The sequence below is a fragment of the Micropterus salmoides genome, unplaced genomic scaffold, assembly GCF_014851395.1.
Source record: "Micropterus salmoides isolate LMB-PRFRI ecotype aquatic unplaced genomic scaffold, ASM1485139v1 Ms_hic_scaffold_6, whole genome shotgun sequence".
NCBI classification, from domain to species: domain Eukaryota; kingdom Metazoa; phylum Chordata; class Actinopteri; order Centrarchiformes; family Centrarchidae; genus Micropterus; species Micropterus salmoides.
In genome coordinates this window covers 27,340,679-27,355,209 of record NW_024044348.1, presented here as the reverse complement: position 1 = coordinate 27,355,209, position 14,531 = coordinate 27,340,679, and the positions used below count along the sequence as shown (strand labels likewise).

The window sequence follows — 14,531 nt, the reverse complement described above, 5'->3', positions numbered from 1 at the left end:
CTTACTTCTGCTCAGCCATGAGCAGTGTTATAAACCTCCACCATTTTGTAGTTTACACCTGAAACTGTAAAGGCCATTACCCAAATACTAACAAGCTTAGTGGTGAAAAATATTTCTCATGCATAAAAATGACCAAAATCTCTTTTGCAGAACATATACTTGGGTTTTATGCTCCATTAAACAAAATGCGAGCCCTGGTGTCTCTACCATACTGATTACATTTCCCCCTGAGGTCAGGACTGATTTACTGTCTGTGCTAACATGATGCTGGTCATGCATTAGTTAAGTTCAACCCATTGCACTGAGCACTTATCATCCAGTTCCCACTGCATTAACCACATAACCACAGCCTTCAGCGATGAAATCAAACATGAAAGGAAGAGAAAGAAGCTGAACCGAACTTAATGTGTTGAATTTAGACCAGGCTTCCTGAGCGACTAGCTGTTTTGCAGGGATTTCCTTTTGCATGCAGGTGAAATATATTTTATACACAAAGTTAGTACAGGGAGACATCCTTCATACTTGTAATACACATAGCAGTATTTGAATAGTGAAATGAATACATTATTGGACTATAAATAAGGAATCATTCAGACGTATAGCTTAAACATCAGTTGAACATTGTGAATGAGCATTACATTTAGGGTTTCATTTTACATATTCCACTGATTACATTGTGGATTGTCACATGGATGCCTTCCCACAACAAGCCTGTCAGTCAATCTGTTGAGGCAGGAAGATAAGCAGCCAGGCAAGAGAGCTGTCACTGTAGTCCAGTCAGCTGCTCTGTCATTTGATAGTACCTGCAAGAGACTAGGTGACCCTACATAGAGCTACTGCTGCTTTTTTCTCCGAGAGAGTGAGCAGGAGAGAGAGAAAGCATGAGCGGAAGATTTCAGTCCCATTAATATTTCAAAAACGCAGTGACAAGCTTCCTTTGTGTGTATGATTAGGCAGCCTTAGAGTTGGACCATGACTATTGTTGAGTTCAACCTGCTAGTTTGGTTAGCTGTCCAATCAAGCCTAAATAGGATAATCCACTGTCCTCAGTATATCTTGGACACTTGCATACACTGTAGCATTGCAGTGGCACCTGGTATATCAATTTCTTGTTGTTGGACTGTATAAATGAAAAAGCATTTTGTCTAAAACCCAAAATGTGGATAAATGTGACATGTTTCTTGGTGCAACTGGCTTTAAATACAGGTGCACTATTCTGACACCCCACACGAAAAATCTGTAAAAATAAAGGTTCTTAAAAATGTTATTCATATCAATGGTAAGACGTGTACAAATGCAATAAAAGCACAGCCACATTTGTGTGTAACTCTCATTGATTTTTTATTTAGTATTGGGTATTGGGTATGGCAACATGTGACGTCATTGCTTGGGACTACAGATGGCAAGCAGGTTAGTCCTTAGGCTAACTCAGTCACCGCTCGTTATGCACCATATACACAAGATAAAACAATAAAAACAGCTGTGGACACAACATTTCCTGAAACAACGAGGAAGCCCAAATTACTGCCATTTGTTGCTTTAGAAACAGCCTATGTCCTGATACATTCAGTCATGCAGGCTCCCTCCAGGCCAATCATTAACCATTTCAACCTCAGTTAGACCAAGATTCTATCCTGCCATATGTGACGATGCATAATTTAGCTGTCAAATGTTTTCAACCAAGCGTTTGCCCCACTTGCCCTCATTCCTCATCTCCAGAGGGACTTGTTTGGTTATAGCAGCTTCCTTACAGTAGCTAGTGAGTAGAGAGTTTATATCTTTAGGTCATAGAAGGCACTTTCAAGGTTGATTCCAAACCCACCTGGAATGTGGCCTAAGGTATCTGCATGCTTATCCCTGGATCTCCTGACTAGTGCTGTCAGTATTACTGTAGTGTGAAGATAGCAGAGTGATTTGTTTGCCCCAAATATTTCTTTTCAAAATTGTAAATTTTGTTTCATGTAATTTGTTTCACGTTATTACATTTATTAGTTTGGGCCGGGCTATAGATTAGAATCTAAAGCAACAATAACAGCTAATAGCAGTTTAGGTTGTGGAGGCAAAAAACATGATGATAAACCACAAGAGAAGTTTACTCCCACTCATGTACTTTTCTTTAGAGGAGCTAGGTTTACAAATCATTTGTTCTGTTCTTGATAAATTGCCATCCAATAAATCTCCTATAAAGTGATTTGGCCAGTACCTGTACATATAGTTATATTATTGCAGAAAGTGAAAGAAGTCAATGTTTCTTCTAAAGACATTCTGTAGCAGTATGCTGCCTCTACCATCGCTGGAAATGAAAATCACATGTATATCTGCAGAAACGCACTTTCATGATTAGATTGACAAATGGCAATGTGTAGTCATGGACAGAGTGAGTAGACAAAGCAAGAGAAGCACACTGGCAACATTTGCTTGTCATGAGCAGCGGTTTGCAGAGCCATGTGCACAGAGAGAAAATATGTGGGTGAATGAGCTTTATGAGGGCGGGAGGCATGAGCAAGTGAGTTTGATTAGGAAGTCTTTTTTTTGTATTATTATGTTTGAATTTAGAGTGTATGTGATGTCAAGCTCAATAAATCTTTACATCATTCAGCTATTCTATGTATGTACCGGTAAACTCTTTTCAGTATAGTAGCAGTTTTCAAGTTAATCATTTTAATACCTCAGAATTGATATACTGATGTCCAGCTGTAAATTGCTTATCCTGAAATGACCCCAAATTTCCTGTGTGTTGAACTCACAGTGACTCACCTTGTTTATCTTTTATAGAAAAGTTTGTGTTCCAGAATCATTTTACGAAACACTTACAAAGCCTTTGGGTGCTTTTTTGGTGTAGACACTAAATTACACTGACAATCAACATAAAATTAACAGCTGGCTTGCGCTGGTGAGGATAGATAGTATCAGCACTTGTCCGGCAGGTCTAACAGTCAATCTATATTTACTAAACACCCACTCCTCTGTTGTTGGTATTCTTAGCCTCTTTTTGATGCGCTGTGCAAAAAAAGTACCATATTGAAAGGTCATTTCCTCACCCTGTGACATCATTATTGTTTTTACAGAAACACATTTACTTTGAAAACCAACACACACACATATGTATTATTGCTTGAGGTTAGCAGAAGAACATGCATTGAGATGCTGATATAAGGTCAGACATATGTTAAAATTAATGCCTAAAAAGCATTAACATGAAATGTAATTGGAGGGAATCTCAAACTCATTCAGCCACTGTTTTGTCTGTGTTAACAAGCTTGCACATATCGTGTTTCCCAGGTGCACTGTAGGTGTGAACTAAGCTATTCCCCCGAGGCAGAATAACACTGGAGCCAGCATGTGTGATTGCAGCCTCTGCCACAGAATTTTCATACATAGATTGGACATTTGTGAATGTAGTTGAGATACTGACCACATTAACAATTTTGGGGGGGCAATGTTAAGAAGGAGCTTTTCTTTGTTATGATGGCAAACATTGTTCTATAGTGAGAGAACTAGAATTTTTTTTTATTATGACTTAATTAATAACTTAATGGCCACTGTAATGTGTTCTACTTTTCTAATAATCATCTCTACGTCATTCTCCGCTCTGCATTCAAAGTGAGATTTTTTACTGAGGATTCATATTTTTTAATGGAAAAACTATGATACTCCAGCAGCTGCCCTTTCTACAGATTGTACTTCTATGTTGTCTGTGGCCCTGCGGGAACTCTCATTCTCCTTGGGTCTTGACTCTGGTGGTGTGATGTCACCATGACGGCATAGCCGCCATCTGGACATGGTGATGACTTCCTTTTGTGGCCACACTGTTGCCCAGATCAATGCACCACGGAGCTGCTGTGTCAACAGAAAAACAAGAAAATGTCTGAGGAGGGATCTGTGGGGCTGGTCTAATTTACAAGATCAAAAATGTTAAACTGCTTTATACTGTTTGGTTATTAGTTAGAAGAGTGAACTATCATGCTGTCTTCTTCCTTACTGTGTTTATCTTAAAATCTTCTTGCCTTGTGTTTTTTGTCAGGCCTGATAAAACACTGTTTGTATCAGGCAGAATCAGGACTGTGTCTGTTGTTTGTCTCTGTATACATTTGATTTCTTCATCTGCCCTGTTTGACGTCTGCAAACTTGGAGTTCTTGTCATAGAGATTTGCATTTGGGGATAGCACAATAAAACGAGTTAGCGCACACGTATTTAAACCCGAGTCATGGCTGATATTAACAGTCAAGAACAAGATTATGTAGGTACATCTGCTTACATTATTATACAGTTGTGACATTGAAGAAATAGAAGGTGGAGTGCAACTTGGTAAAGTACAACCTTTCTGCTGGGGCTAGGTTTGGGCGTAAGACATTGCTCAGGAAAAAAATTCAGTGGTAAGTGGTAAGAAGAAAGCTTATCCATGTGGCTTGACTACAGTCCTGTGGCATGTAATCGGGTGCTGCAGCTCCTGTGCTGAATGCCCTCTCTGAAAGTGCTCTGGTAGCTGCAATGCTCACATTGTTTTTCACCAGTCTATTCAGTTTTGGAAAGTTCGCTTCATGGACTGCTGCATAATTGTTAAAATCAACTCTGTGCACTTACCATTGCATTGCATCAATCACATGTCTGTCAAAGACAACAGCAGCAGAACCTTCTAGGTTCTTCTTGGACGTGGTCAAGAAATTAGGCCATGCCTTATTTGATGAATCTAAATTGTTCTCAGTCAGGTAACATTTGGTGGCAGTTTTGAGGGATGTGTATATTCTACTTTGAAACTCGAACTCCTCTCTATTAGCACCACTCTCTTTATTGGCTTCAGGTAGTGTCTCTCAGTAACATAATCTCTACCCAACAAAGCATTGGCAGACTCTTGCAAACGAGCCAGGGCTCGTTTACAAACTCAAGGATGTCTCTATCTGGTCTTGAAGGCACCGATGCCTGGTTTTCCCGTGTTTGGCCAGTTATTGTGGCTCGATCACTTTTAGGTGCTCTGATCAAATTGTGTTGAAGAAAACCTTGAGGCTACCGCATTATGGCTTTTTGTCTTGAACTCTACTTTAAAATGTTTTGTTTTAAAACTTTAAAGAAGAAAAATGAAATAGTTAGGTTGGTAAAAACAAAACAGGATTTACCGGAACTGGTCAAGTCTTCACCAGTGACAATTTGGCACCCACATTGAAATATAAAAATAAACATCTATTAGAACATGCATTATAAAATCACTCAATTACTATATTACTTTGAAGTTACTACAGATTCGTCCACTAACTGTACTCAAATACTTTGGAAAGGATTGTAGATCGGTAGACAATGTTTCGATAAGGAACCTTTAAATATGAACCTTTTCTGCGGGAAAGAAGCATTCCAATGTCTTTTAGTTTCTGTATCTACTAGCTTGAGAATCCAGGCTTTCAAGTTACTCATACCTCTCAGCCTACTGGCTCTCATCCAGATTTCTCAGAGAGAAGGGTTGTGTTCATTTGTTAGCGTGTCTGTGTAGAATTTACCGGCTCAGTTGAAGAGCAGTTTTAGGTCAGTGATTTCTGACCTGCGGTTTTGGGCCCCAGACACAGGATATAGGAGATGTGAAGAAGTGTAACCACAGGAATTAAGACTGTGGAGATCCTGTTGTAGAGCTCAACTGAGAATAATTTAGATTTAGTTTCATACATTTATGATTATACTCAAACAAGCTGCTGTTGTGAGCTGGCACTTTATGTGTACTCTGCCTCTTGTATCATGTGTGAGTTTAAAAGCATTAGAGTATATTGTGTGGTGCATTATATTAAGTAGACATGTCTTTGAATTATATGTCACAGCAACCTGTGCTCTGGAAACACATCTCACTCGCTCAAGGAATAAACCATGCGAGACTGCAGCGTTTTGGGAGTTTGACACCAACTTGGTATGCTAATACTAAGAAGAAAGACATGAGGGTGTTGAACAGCTGTTAATCAGTGAGAGAACCTAGGCTGGCAATGGCCACAGCAGTCAGCTCCTTTTCCCTTCTTTATGTACGGTAGCCAGACAAACAAAGACTACAAAGTGTGTCAGTGTTTACATTGAACTGTTCTGACAGACACGATTCATAGTGGTTATGTGAGAGATGTTGTTTATTCAGATGCAAAGGTGATACAGTGTAGCTTTGTTGAAAGTCCATCTGTCAATAATGTCTGTGGGGCTTTTATCTATTAGAAACCTGTTTTTTTCACCTGTAAAGCACAACAAAATCAGAATCCTGTAACAGAAATCCTCCCCCTTGTAATCTAGTGGTTGCCAGAGAAATCTTTTAACTTTTTGATCGAAAGAAATTATTTATAAAATTATGAATGAATCAACTTAATCCACTATCCATACTCTTTATAAGCACGCTGTTTATGATCATACAGACTTGAAAACAACCTTTGTGGTATTGATAATGACGTGCAGATGTGCAAGATCCAGATGGTTCTCAGTAGGTTGTAATGTTGTTGACCACCTGACCTTTAAAAAATAATTGTACATTGCAGGATGGCTTTGTCTGTGCCTGGCTGACTGGCTGTTTTAGCCATTCCTCCGGGGATAGCTGCAGACCATAATCGGTGCACCTGTTGCTAGGAGACAGATAAGTCCAAAGCCTCTCTGGCTGGCTGAGGTATCCTTGTGCGTATTTAACCAGCTTAATTGAGTGCTGCTGCACCCACACAAATATAAGGAGCCCCTCTGGTATTACCTGCTGCGGCGGACAGAGACAGGCAGGGACAAACAGAAAAGGGCTGTCAGATATAGTGGAGAGACAGTCACATTCACACACACAGCACACAAACACTGCAAAGGACTGTGCTTTAATATAACGCAAGTCTGAAAAACAAACAGTTGGAAAACATATTATGTCCATTTTTAAACTTGTTGCGACAGTTAATAAATCTAAATGAAGGCACGGTGTCTGATAACAAGGATTTGAAAGAGAACACGACAGAAGCTGTCCAAGACAGCCTTATATTTCCACTGGCTTGGATGCATTAAATGATTTCAATCCCAGTGCTTGAATGCATGGCCATGACCCCATTGCTGTCGCTCTCTGTCTCTGTCATTCACTCTGGCACTTTCAGTGTCTTTAACCCCTTCTCTTATTCTGGCCATCTCTCTCTGCCGACCTCCGTCTTACCTGCACTCTTTCTTCTTCTTACTTGCCCTCTTGCTTTTTCCCTGACAGGTCTCTCTCTCACTCTGCTGACTCTCAATAGACTGGACCGCCATAATGGGGAGAGAAACAGACAACAATGCAGAACCATGCGGTTTTCACTGTGTGAACTGGCTGGAGCTAGCGTTGCTTTGCCCTAGGATTGTATTTGATGTAAACATGCTGGAAGCTTGGCTCTCATTTGTTGTAATCAGGCTTAGCGCACAGCGAGAAAACAGTCACCGAGAAGGGGAGAGAGAGACAGAGAGGTGTGTGTGTGAGGGAGGGAGGGAGAGTGGGGGAGGATAGAATGGGGAATAAGAGGAATTGAGCTTGGACTAGTCTAGCAAGGCCATATACAGTCCTCATGCAGTATACAGTAAACGCTCCTGTGTGTGTCTGTGTGTGCGCATGTGCGTGTGCATGTATTGACCTTGTTTAAACAAACAGTCAACCGGCCCCCTGGCTCTCTCTGCCCTCCCTAGTGTGCTGGGCAAACAGCAAGTGTGTGTGTGTGTGTGTGTGTGTGTGTGCGTGTCCATAGATCTCGGGTCGTGGTGCCACAGTGCCACAGTAGGGAAACCACTGCCAGATAAAATGGGCCCACTCGTGACCTTGACCACCATTGCTCCTGTTTTTACATCTGTTGCACACACATGCTAGCCAGACTGTCACACACACACACACACACACACACATTACAACCCTTTCCAAGGACTACAGTTTACACCAAAGTTAGTGTGCATAATCCACACATTCTAACACACAAAACACACACACACCGACAAAAGCTTCAGGGCTGTAGTTTACACCAACGTGAGTGTATGTAGCTGCTCACACACACACACATGCTCCTGCATACACACAGGGAGTCTCACCATGGCAACAGCGGAGCAACACAGAGAAACAACTTGGCAGAGTCAGGCGCTCGCTGTGAGAAAGTGTCGAGTTACGGCAGAGGGCTGCAGCCGAGCTAGGTGAGAGGCGAGGACAGGGACGGAGAGGAGAGAGTGACAAAGGGAAAAGAAGTGGCAAGAGATGAAAGGAAAGATGAAGAATGAAAAAGCAGAGAGGAGAGGATAAAACGAGAAGAAGAGATAAACACAGAAAATGAATTAATGCTTGCAGGTTGTTGCTGAAACACAGTATGTGATGAGAAAGGCTGGATGTGATGCAGAGAGCAGGTGATGTTCTCCCTCTTAGCTTTCCCCATAAAAATATCCCCATTATTAAAACTCTCATCAAAGCCCAGATCAGCTCTCAATACTACTGCTATTTTTGTATTTTTAACAAAAGTTAAACCCTTTTGGTGTGTGTATGTATTGATGGGAGATGTTTTCCCCCTCCGCTTGCTAGCCTTATTACTGGATCAGTGGAACAGATGAAGGCCAAAAATAAGTGGGGACTTTATTTAGTGGGAGCCAAGTATGTAACCGTATCCAGCGGTTTTATTTTAGGGGAGGGAGTTCATCCTAAACTCGATCCACAGTCAGAAGCGGCAGCGGCAGCCATAAGTTAGTTACAGGCTTCAGCGAGCGCAGGCCTGGGGACATATGACCGGTTTTAATGTCAGTGCGGTTTAATATAAGAACTGATCTCTATCAGGCCTCATTTTCTTGCTGACTGACCAGATGGGCTCAGTGCACTCTGGACAGGCAGAAAGGTGAGGAGTCAAAAGTGCAGAGACCACCCTCCTGTGGTATTTCACACTCAAGCATAGATTTAGTGGATGGCGGAGGGGTGACTCAGGAATGTGAAACAAGTCAAGGGTGTGTGTCGTGTGCATTTCAGTGTCGAGAAGCCTCCTCCGCCAGGGCCCTGGTATTATCCATGTGTGCTTGTTTACATGTCCCGCTGTTTGCAGGTGGTGTTTTACCCATTTTCCGAACTGAAAGGTGCAAATGGGCCCCTGAAGCGTGCTTGGACTGCTCTTTGAGGAGCTTATGGTATCATTGTACTCAGCATTTGTAACACAGTTTTAATGTTGTCTTAGGGATATAATACGTAGTGTTCAAGTTAGAAACCCATCTACATCGATTTGAAAATTTTAAAATCAGTGAAAATCATTTAATATACAAAAGATTTGAAAAAACTAACAACTTCCCACCTGCTCTGTCATGTTTCTTGTCCTGTCCTGCTTTCTCCCCTTATGTATGAGTGCCACGTACTGAGCCCTTGCTGCCAATGTAAATGTTATTCTTTGAAGCAGCCCTGTGTTGTAAGACTTACGTGTGTTCAGTTATGGTTGACAGTATCAGTTTTGTTATGTTTTATGATTTATCTTTGTAAAGCTGCTCTATTTTTTCCAATTCTCTAAATGAATCACATTGAACTGAATCGAGGAAACACTAAACAGAAGATAATTGTGTTTTTAGTAACAGTTGTGACTGTGGCAGGGGGACTGAATTAGCCCGGCTGGTATGTTTCTGTTTTGCCAGGAGTGTTGATTCACTGGGGCTGCCGAAGTGAGCCCTTTCTTTCTGGCCCTCTAATCAGGTTTTCCTTGTTGATTATTTGATTTGGATGGAACTCCTGGCCTGCTAAGTGTATGTTTGTCAACACTCTGGCTACACACCAAATCCCTCATGCGTAGAGACGGAGAAACAGAAGAAAGAGAAGAGGACACAGAGAGAGATGAAGAGGGTAAATGTAAGGAAAGAAAAAGAAATGAGCGATTTTTTTTGTTTCATGGTGACAGTTTGCAGTGCTGGGTGGAACTGACAAGCTGGAAAAATAAATCTCAGACAACTTCTACTTTATTTAACACAAAGTTAAACATGTTAAATCTTCACAATTTAAGCGCTTGAATTGTCAAACTCAGGTATCACATTGGCACTGGCATTTAAAAAACACCGCTCTACTTTTAACTCAACATGATTTAACAAAGAAAAATGTTATTCCCAATTTTCTGTGCTGTATGTGGTGTTCTAATTCACATCCGTGATGAGTTTTCAGTTTTTTTTATGCCTCTCTATCCTCGCTCACAGATACATTCCTCCAGACACTGTTAACTCACTTTATGCTGTCTGGGACACACATGGTGCTCGAATAAACATGCCCTTATTTATGGACACACACACACATACAATGTGCACTGCAGGCATGCAAGCAGACACGTGCGCGCGCACACACACACACACACACACACACACACACACACACACGCAAGCGCTGTCTGTTCACTTCCACGTTGTGCAGACATGATCATAAAACAAGCAACACAGCCCACAAGGCTGTTGATTCCTGGGACTCCATGTTTCTTTGAATCCAGAATAATTGTGTCATTTATAGACAGATCCATTCAGACCAGGGTGCATAATTACCTGTTAGCTTGTTACTAGCAAGATTTATACTTTAATGTGGCTCTTAAGATCTAATGTGGTTTCCATAGATTAACCCATTACTGGTTATTATAGGGGCCTCATGCTGTCCCTGCTTCCTTCCGAATACATTTCAAGTGCTGCATGCAGTTGTTTTGAACATTCAGTATGTTGATTTTAGTTTGACACGGGCAACGGTGAGAAAGCAGAGTGAGGAATTATTTCAAGGTTAAAAATTTAATTTCAGAAATATATGCTGCCCTTGTAACTTTGTATGTACTTTTATGTGAGGAGGAAGCTGCCTTCTGTTGCCATCCTCCCTGTGGTTAGTGTGACACAGATTTCTTTCTGTCTCCTGCAGCATCCTCTGTCCATACAAGAACCAACAGGACGCTCAAGTGTATATGTACAAAGCACAGACACCCAGTCAGACACCATAAAAAACAGCGCGAGTTACTGATCTGTTCAGTCCTTTGCTCGAACTCAGACATGCCTCCATCACTAAGCAGTTAAGACACATGGAGGATGTGGTAGAGGAGTGTCAACATACCTTGGGGTGGGGTAGTTTTTGCTTCAAACAACAAACAGAAGCCTGGGGGCAGGGAATTCTATTTTATAAACCAACAAGCAAACAGTTGACAAAATAATCATTGATTGATTGGTATCGATAAACCAACCTTTCCCTAATTACCTAAATACATGTCAATAACTGCCCCTTCCTTATGAAAATACAACCATGCTTTCCACAGATTTTTGGTCAAGTCAAGATTTTTCAATCCCGAAGATCAAATCTCCACGCAGCTAACAGTCTTATCCTGTCTAGTGTAAAATAAATTCCTTGTTTCATTTCAGTGCAAGGCTAAAATTTATAAAGGTATGCTTCTTGCAGCTTGTGTCAATGTTAGTGTTATTTTCCCCCTTTGATTCAAAATGTTTTTCTAAATTTCTCAACTGAACTGCTGGCAAACACTTCTGATCTGCACTCAGTAGCTAGATAAATGAACATCAAGCCATATGGTGACCTGTCTGAACCAGGCAGCTTAATGGCTTCTTCTTCAGCTCACTCTGAAGCTGTATTAGTTTAGTCTGTCTGGAGCTGCACCTCTCAGCCCGGAGTTGTAGCTTTTGGCTTCTTCACTCCTGATCAACCTGAGACACTGGGATAGTCCCTTGGAAGTAAAGAAGAAGTGTTCAGTTTAGGATTTAAAGAGGGCCTCACAGGGGAATTTATCCTTGCTACTTAGTAATGGATGCTAATCATTCTTCTACAAAATGTATACATATTGAAGATTATATTTCCCTGTTGCTTTTATGTTTTATGTAAAGCACTTTGAATTACCTTGTTGTTGAAATGTGCTATACAAATAAACTTGCCTTAGGCAAGGTTGCCTTGCCTAATGTACATTAATATGTCTATGCGTTTCCTAACTAACTAGTAACAAAACGTCAAATTGTATTTACTTGCTAGAAATAGATTTTCCTTCTTATTATTTTCAATTCCGAACCCTCTTGAGAACCAATGGGTTTTTATTGCTCAGTAGCACAACCCTACCAGCTTTTTAGTCAGCTAAGAACAGTGAAGCATTATTAAGATTTAAGCTCTGCTGCCCTGCCTGCCTAGGATCTGCTTCTGTTTCGTCCTCTCACATAACCTGCTGTAAACATAGCGTATTTCAGTTTTTCCACAGACCCCCATACCTTGACTTCTTTCACCACAGGGGACCATCTCGGAAGTAGCAAGTGAGAGAGAAAGAGAGGGAGAAGCGAAAATTAGCTCAGGCTACCACTAAATCCAAAGCCAGCAATTCCCATGAACACCAATTCTACCACTGATTCCAGTTCACCCCTTACCAACGGGAAAAAAAGTTGTGTTTAATTATCCTGCTGCAAACAAGTATAGTTTAATGATTGACATCAGAGGAAGTCAATATTTTGAAAAACTTCTTCGGTAGTTTTTGCTCACTGTTTTTTTTCAGGTACACATGTTTCCAAGGCCTGGTTGTGATCCATTGAATCCTTTTTTATTGTAGCTGGTTTTGGAACAGCACATGACAAATCCCAAGTTACACCCACTTTCTCTTCTTCCACCCACCACACTTTTGCACTAAACATTGACACAGCGGTGTGTGACGCAAAGCTGCAGGCAGGAAAGAGTCAGTAGCCAGCTGTGGTGGGGTTGAGGCTTGGCAGTTCCTGGGGTGAAACAGCAATGAATGGCCTTGTTCTTTTCTGTTACCCTCATTGAGCTGCCCTCCCATCTGTGCCGGAGGTGTGGGCTACGAGGGCAGTTTGGTGGGAGTGTTTGTGCGGCGGGGTGCCATCTTGCCATCACGGAGTCTGCCAAGCACAACATTACAACAGTGGTGGAATTGTGCGGCCTGTGTGTTTGTTCTGTCCCTCTGAGGAGTAAAGGTCCTGCTCTCCTTTCCATCTTCTCCTTGTCTCTACCCGACGTGCAAGACGTTTCCTTCATCAAACATCTCACCTGGAAACCGGGGTGCCAGCACTCGGGGACTAATGGAGAGGGCAGCTGCTAGTCTCTGTGTCCCATGCCAACCAGGTTGGCACGCATGAGCCTCTGGAATTGAAAAGGCTGTTGACATTTTTACTGGCAATTTTTCTTTTTTTTCCTTTTAGCCACAGTGTAACCATTCAAAGGCATTTTAAATGCACAAGACCTCACAGAATGAGTTAAATATTGTGTGAATGATGCTTTTGTATAATTTTATGCTACATTTAATATTTATTAGACTGATGCTCATTAGATATCAAACTTTCATATATTCATATCTATTATTCTGTTTTTGTGTTATTGCCTCCCTCTCCCTTTTAAGCATTTTTACAACTTAGGGCCATGCTGGAAATCCAAATCCACCTCACATCTTTGTGGAATTGACTCATTCATTAATCAATTTTTTGTTCATTTAAATGATAAGTCAGTACCGCAGCTATTTGTTCTGTTCAGAATCTCGTAAAGCCAATTCAGTGTTTTTGCTTTCTCTTCCACTGTAGATGTAATATGACTTTTATTTGGTCTTGGAATGATTGACCAGAACAGGTTTCAAGGTTCTGGGTTCAAAGGTTTTGGCGGTAACAATGTCCTGTACTGAATCCTGTTAAGGAGCAGGCGTGCAATGGGGGAAAATTATAAGACTATTAGTTGAAAACATCAGTGTCAAACTGGTTGGAGGCCAAAGCACCAGATGAATCTCCAGTGGCCGTGCCAGAAATATCACAACACCCTCGACCTGACATTTAGATTCCCTCCAAAAAAGGTGGCCTTCTGAAGGCAGAGGAAAATGAAGAGAGTATTCCTTTTTTCACACCTCCCATCTGCAACCCAAGAACTCACATCTGTTTTTATTCTGTCTCTCTCTGTCGTGTCTCAGCTCATTGGCTACAACGAGAAGCCCGTCAACCTGCAGATGTTCATTGGAACAGCAGATGACCGTTACTTGAGGCCACACGCCTTCTACCAGGTGCACCGGATCACCGGGAAAACCGTAGCCACAGCCAGCCAAGAAATTGTAGTCTCCAGCACCAAAGTTCTTGAAATTCCACTCCTGCCCGAAAACAACATGACCGCCAGGTATGTGTCAGAAGCACTTCAGGGTTACATTACTCAGTTATGAGCTTACCACCATGAAGGAAGCCCTGTCCAATAAAAAAATAACCACATTTATGATCATACATTGTTGTAAGATCTTCCAAAGGGGATTTAATAGATTTTCTTAATGTAAACCAACAGCAGAGTTGGGCACAAAAGGAAAATTTGAGGGTTTCCCATGGAGCAGAGACAAACTTTATTCGAATATTTATGATTCTGCATCACCTGGACGAAATATTTATATAAGGTCTGGTTTCATTTACATTGGAATTCATAGGAAGGGATTTGGTAGGGATTTTCTCATTTACAGTTGTAATAAATCATATTCACAGGCATCTTTAATTTGTGATTCAACACTTAATTTGCCTTTCATTGCGAATCCCCTACTGGGCCTGCGGTTGGTTTTATCACTCCCAGACCGTAACTACTTAAATTTGTCTTAGATGATTGCCATCCCAG

General features: G+C 41.3%; 1 protein-coding gene across 2 annotated transcripts in view; it reads left to right on the top strand.

Moving 5' to 3' along the window:
* The window catches only part of nfatc3a (nuclear factor of activated T cells 3a), a 67,390-nt gene that overhangs the window by 29,682 nt on the left and 23,177 nt on the right, over positions 1–14,531 (top strand). For both annotated transcript variants that reach the window (XM_038700600.1, XM_038700599.1), the window contains one exon: positions 13,855–14,054. In XM_038700600.1, the coding sequence (XP_038556528.1) occupies positions 13,855–14,054 (200 nt within the window). The remainder of the gene's footprint in view (positions 1–13,854; positions 14,055–14,531) is intronic.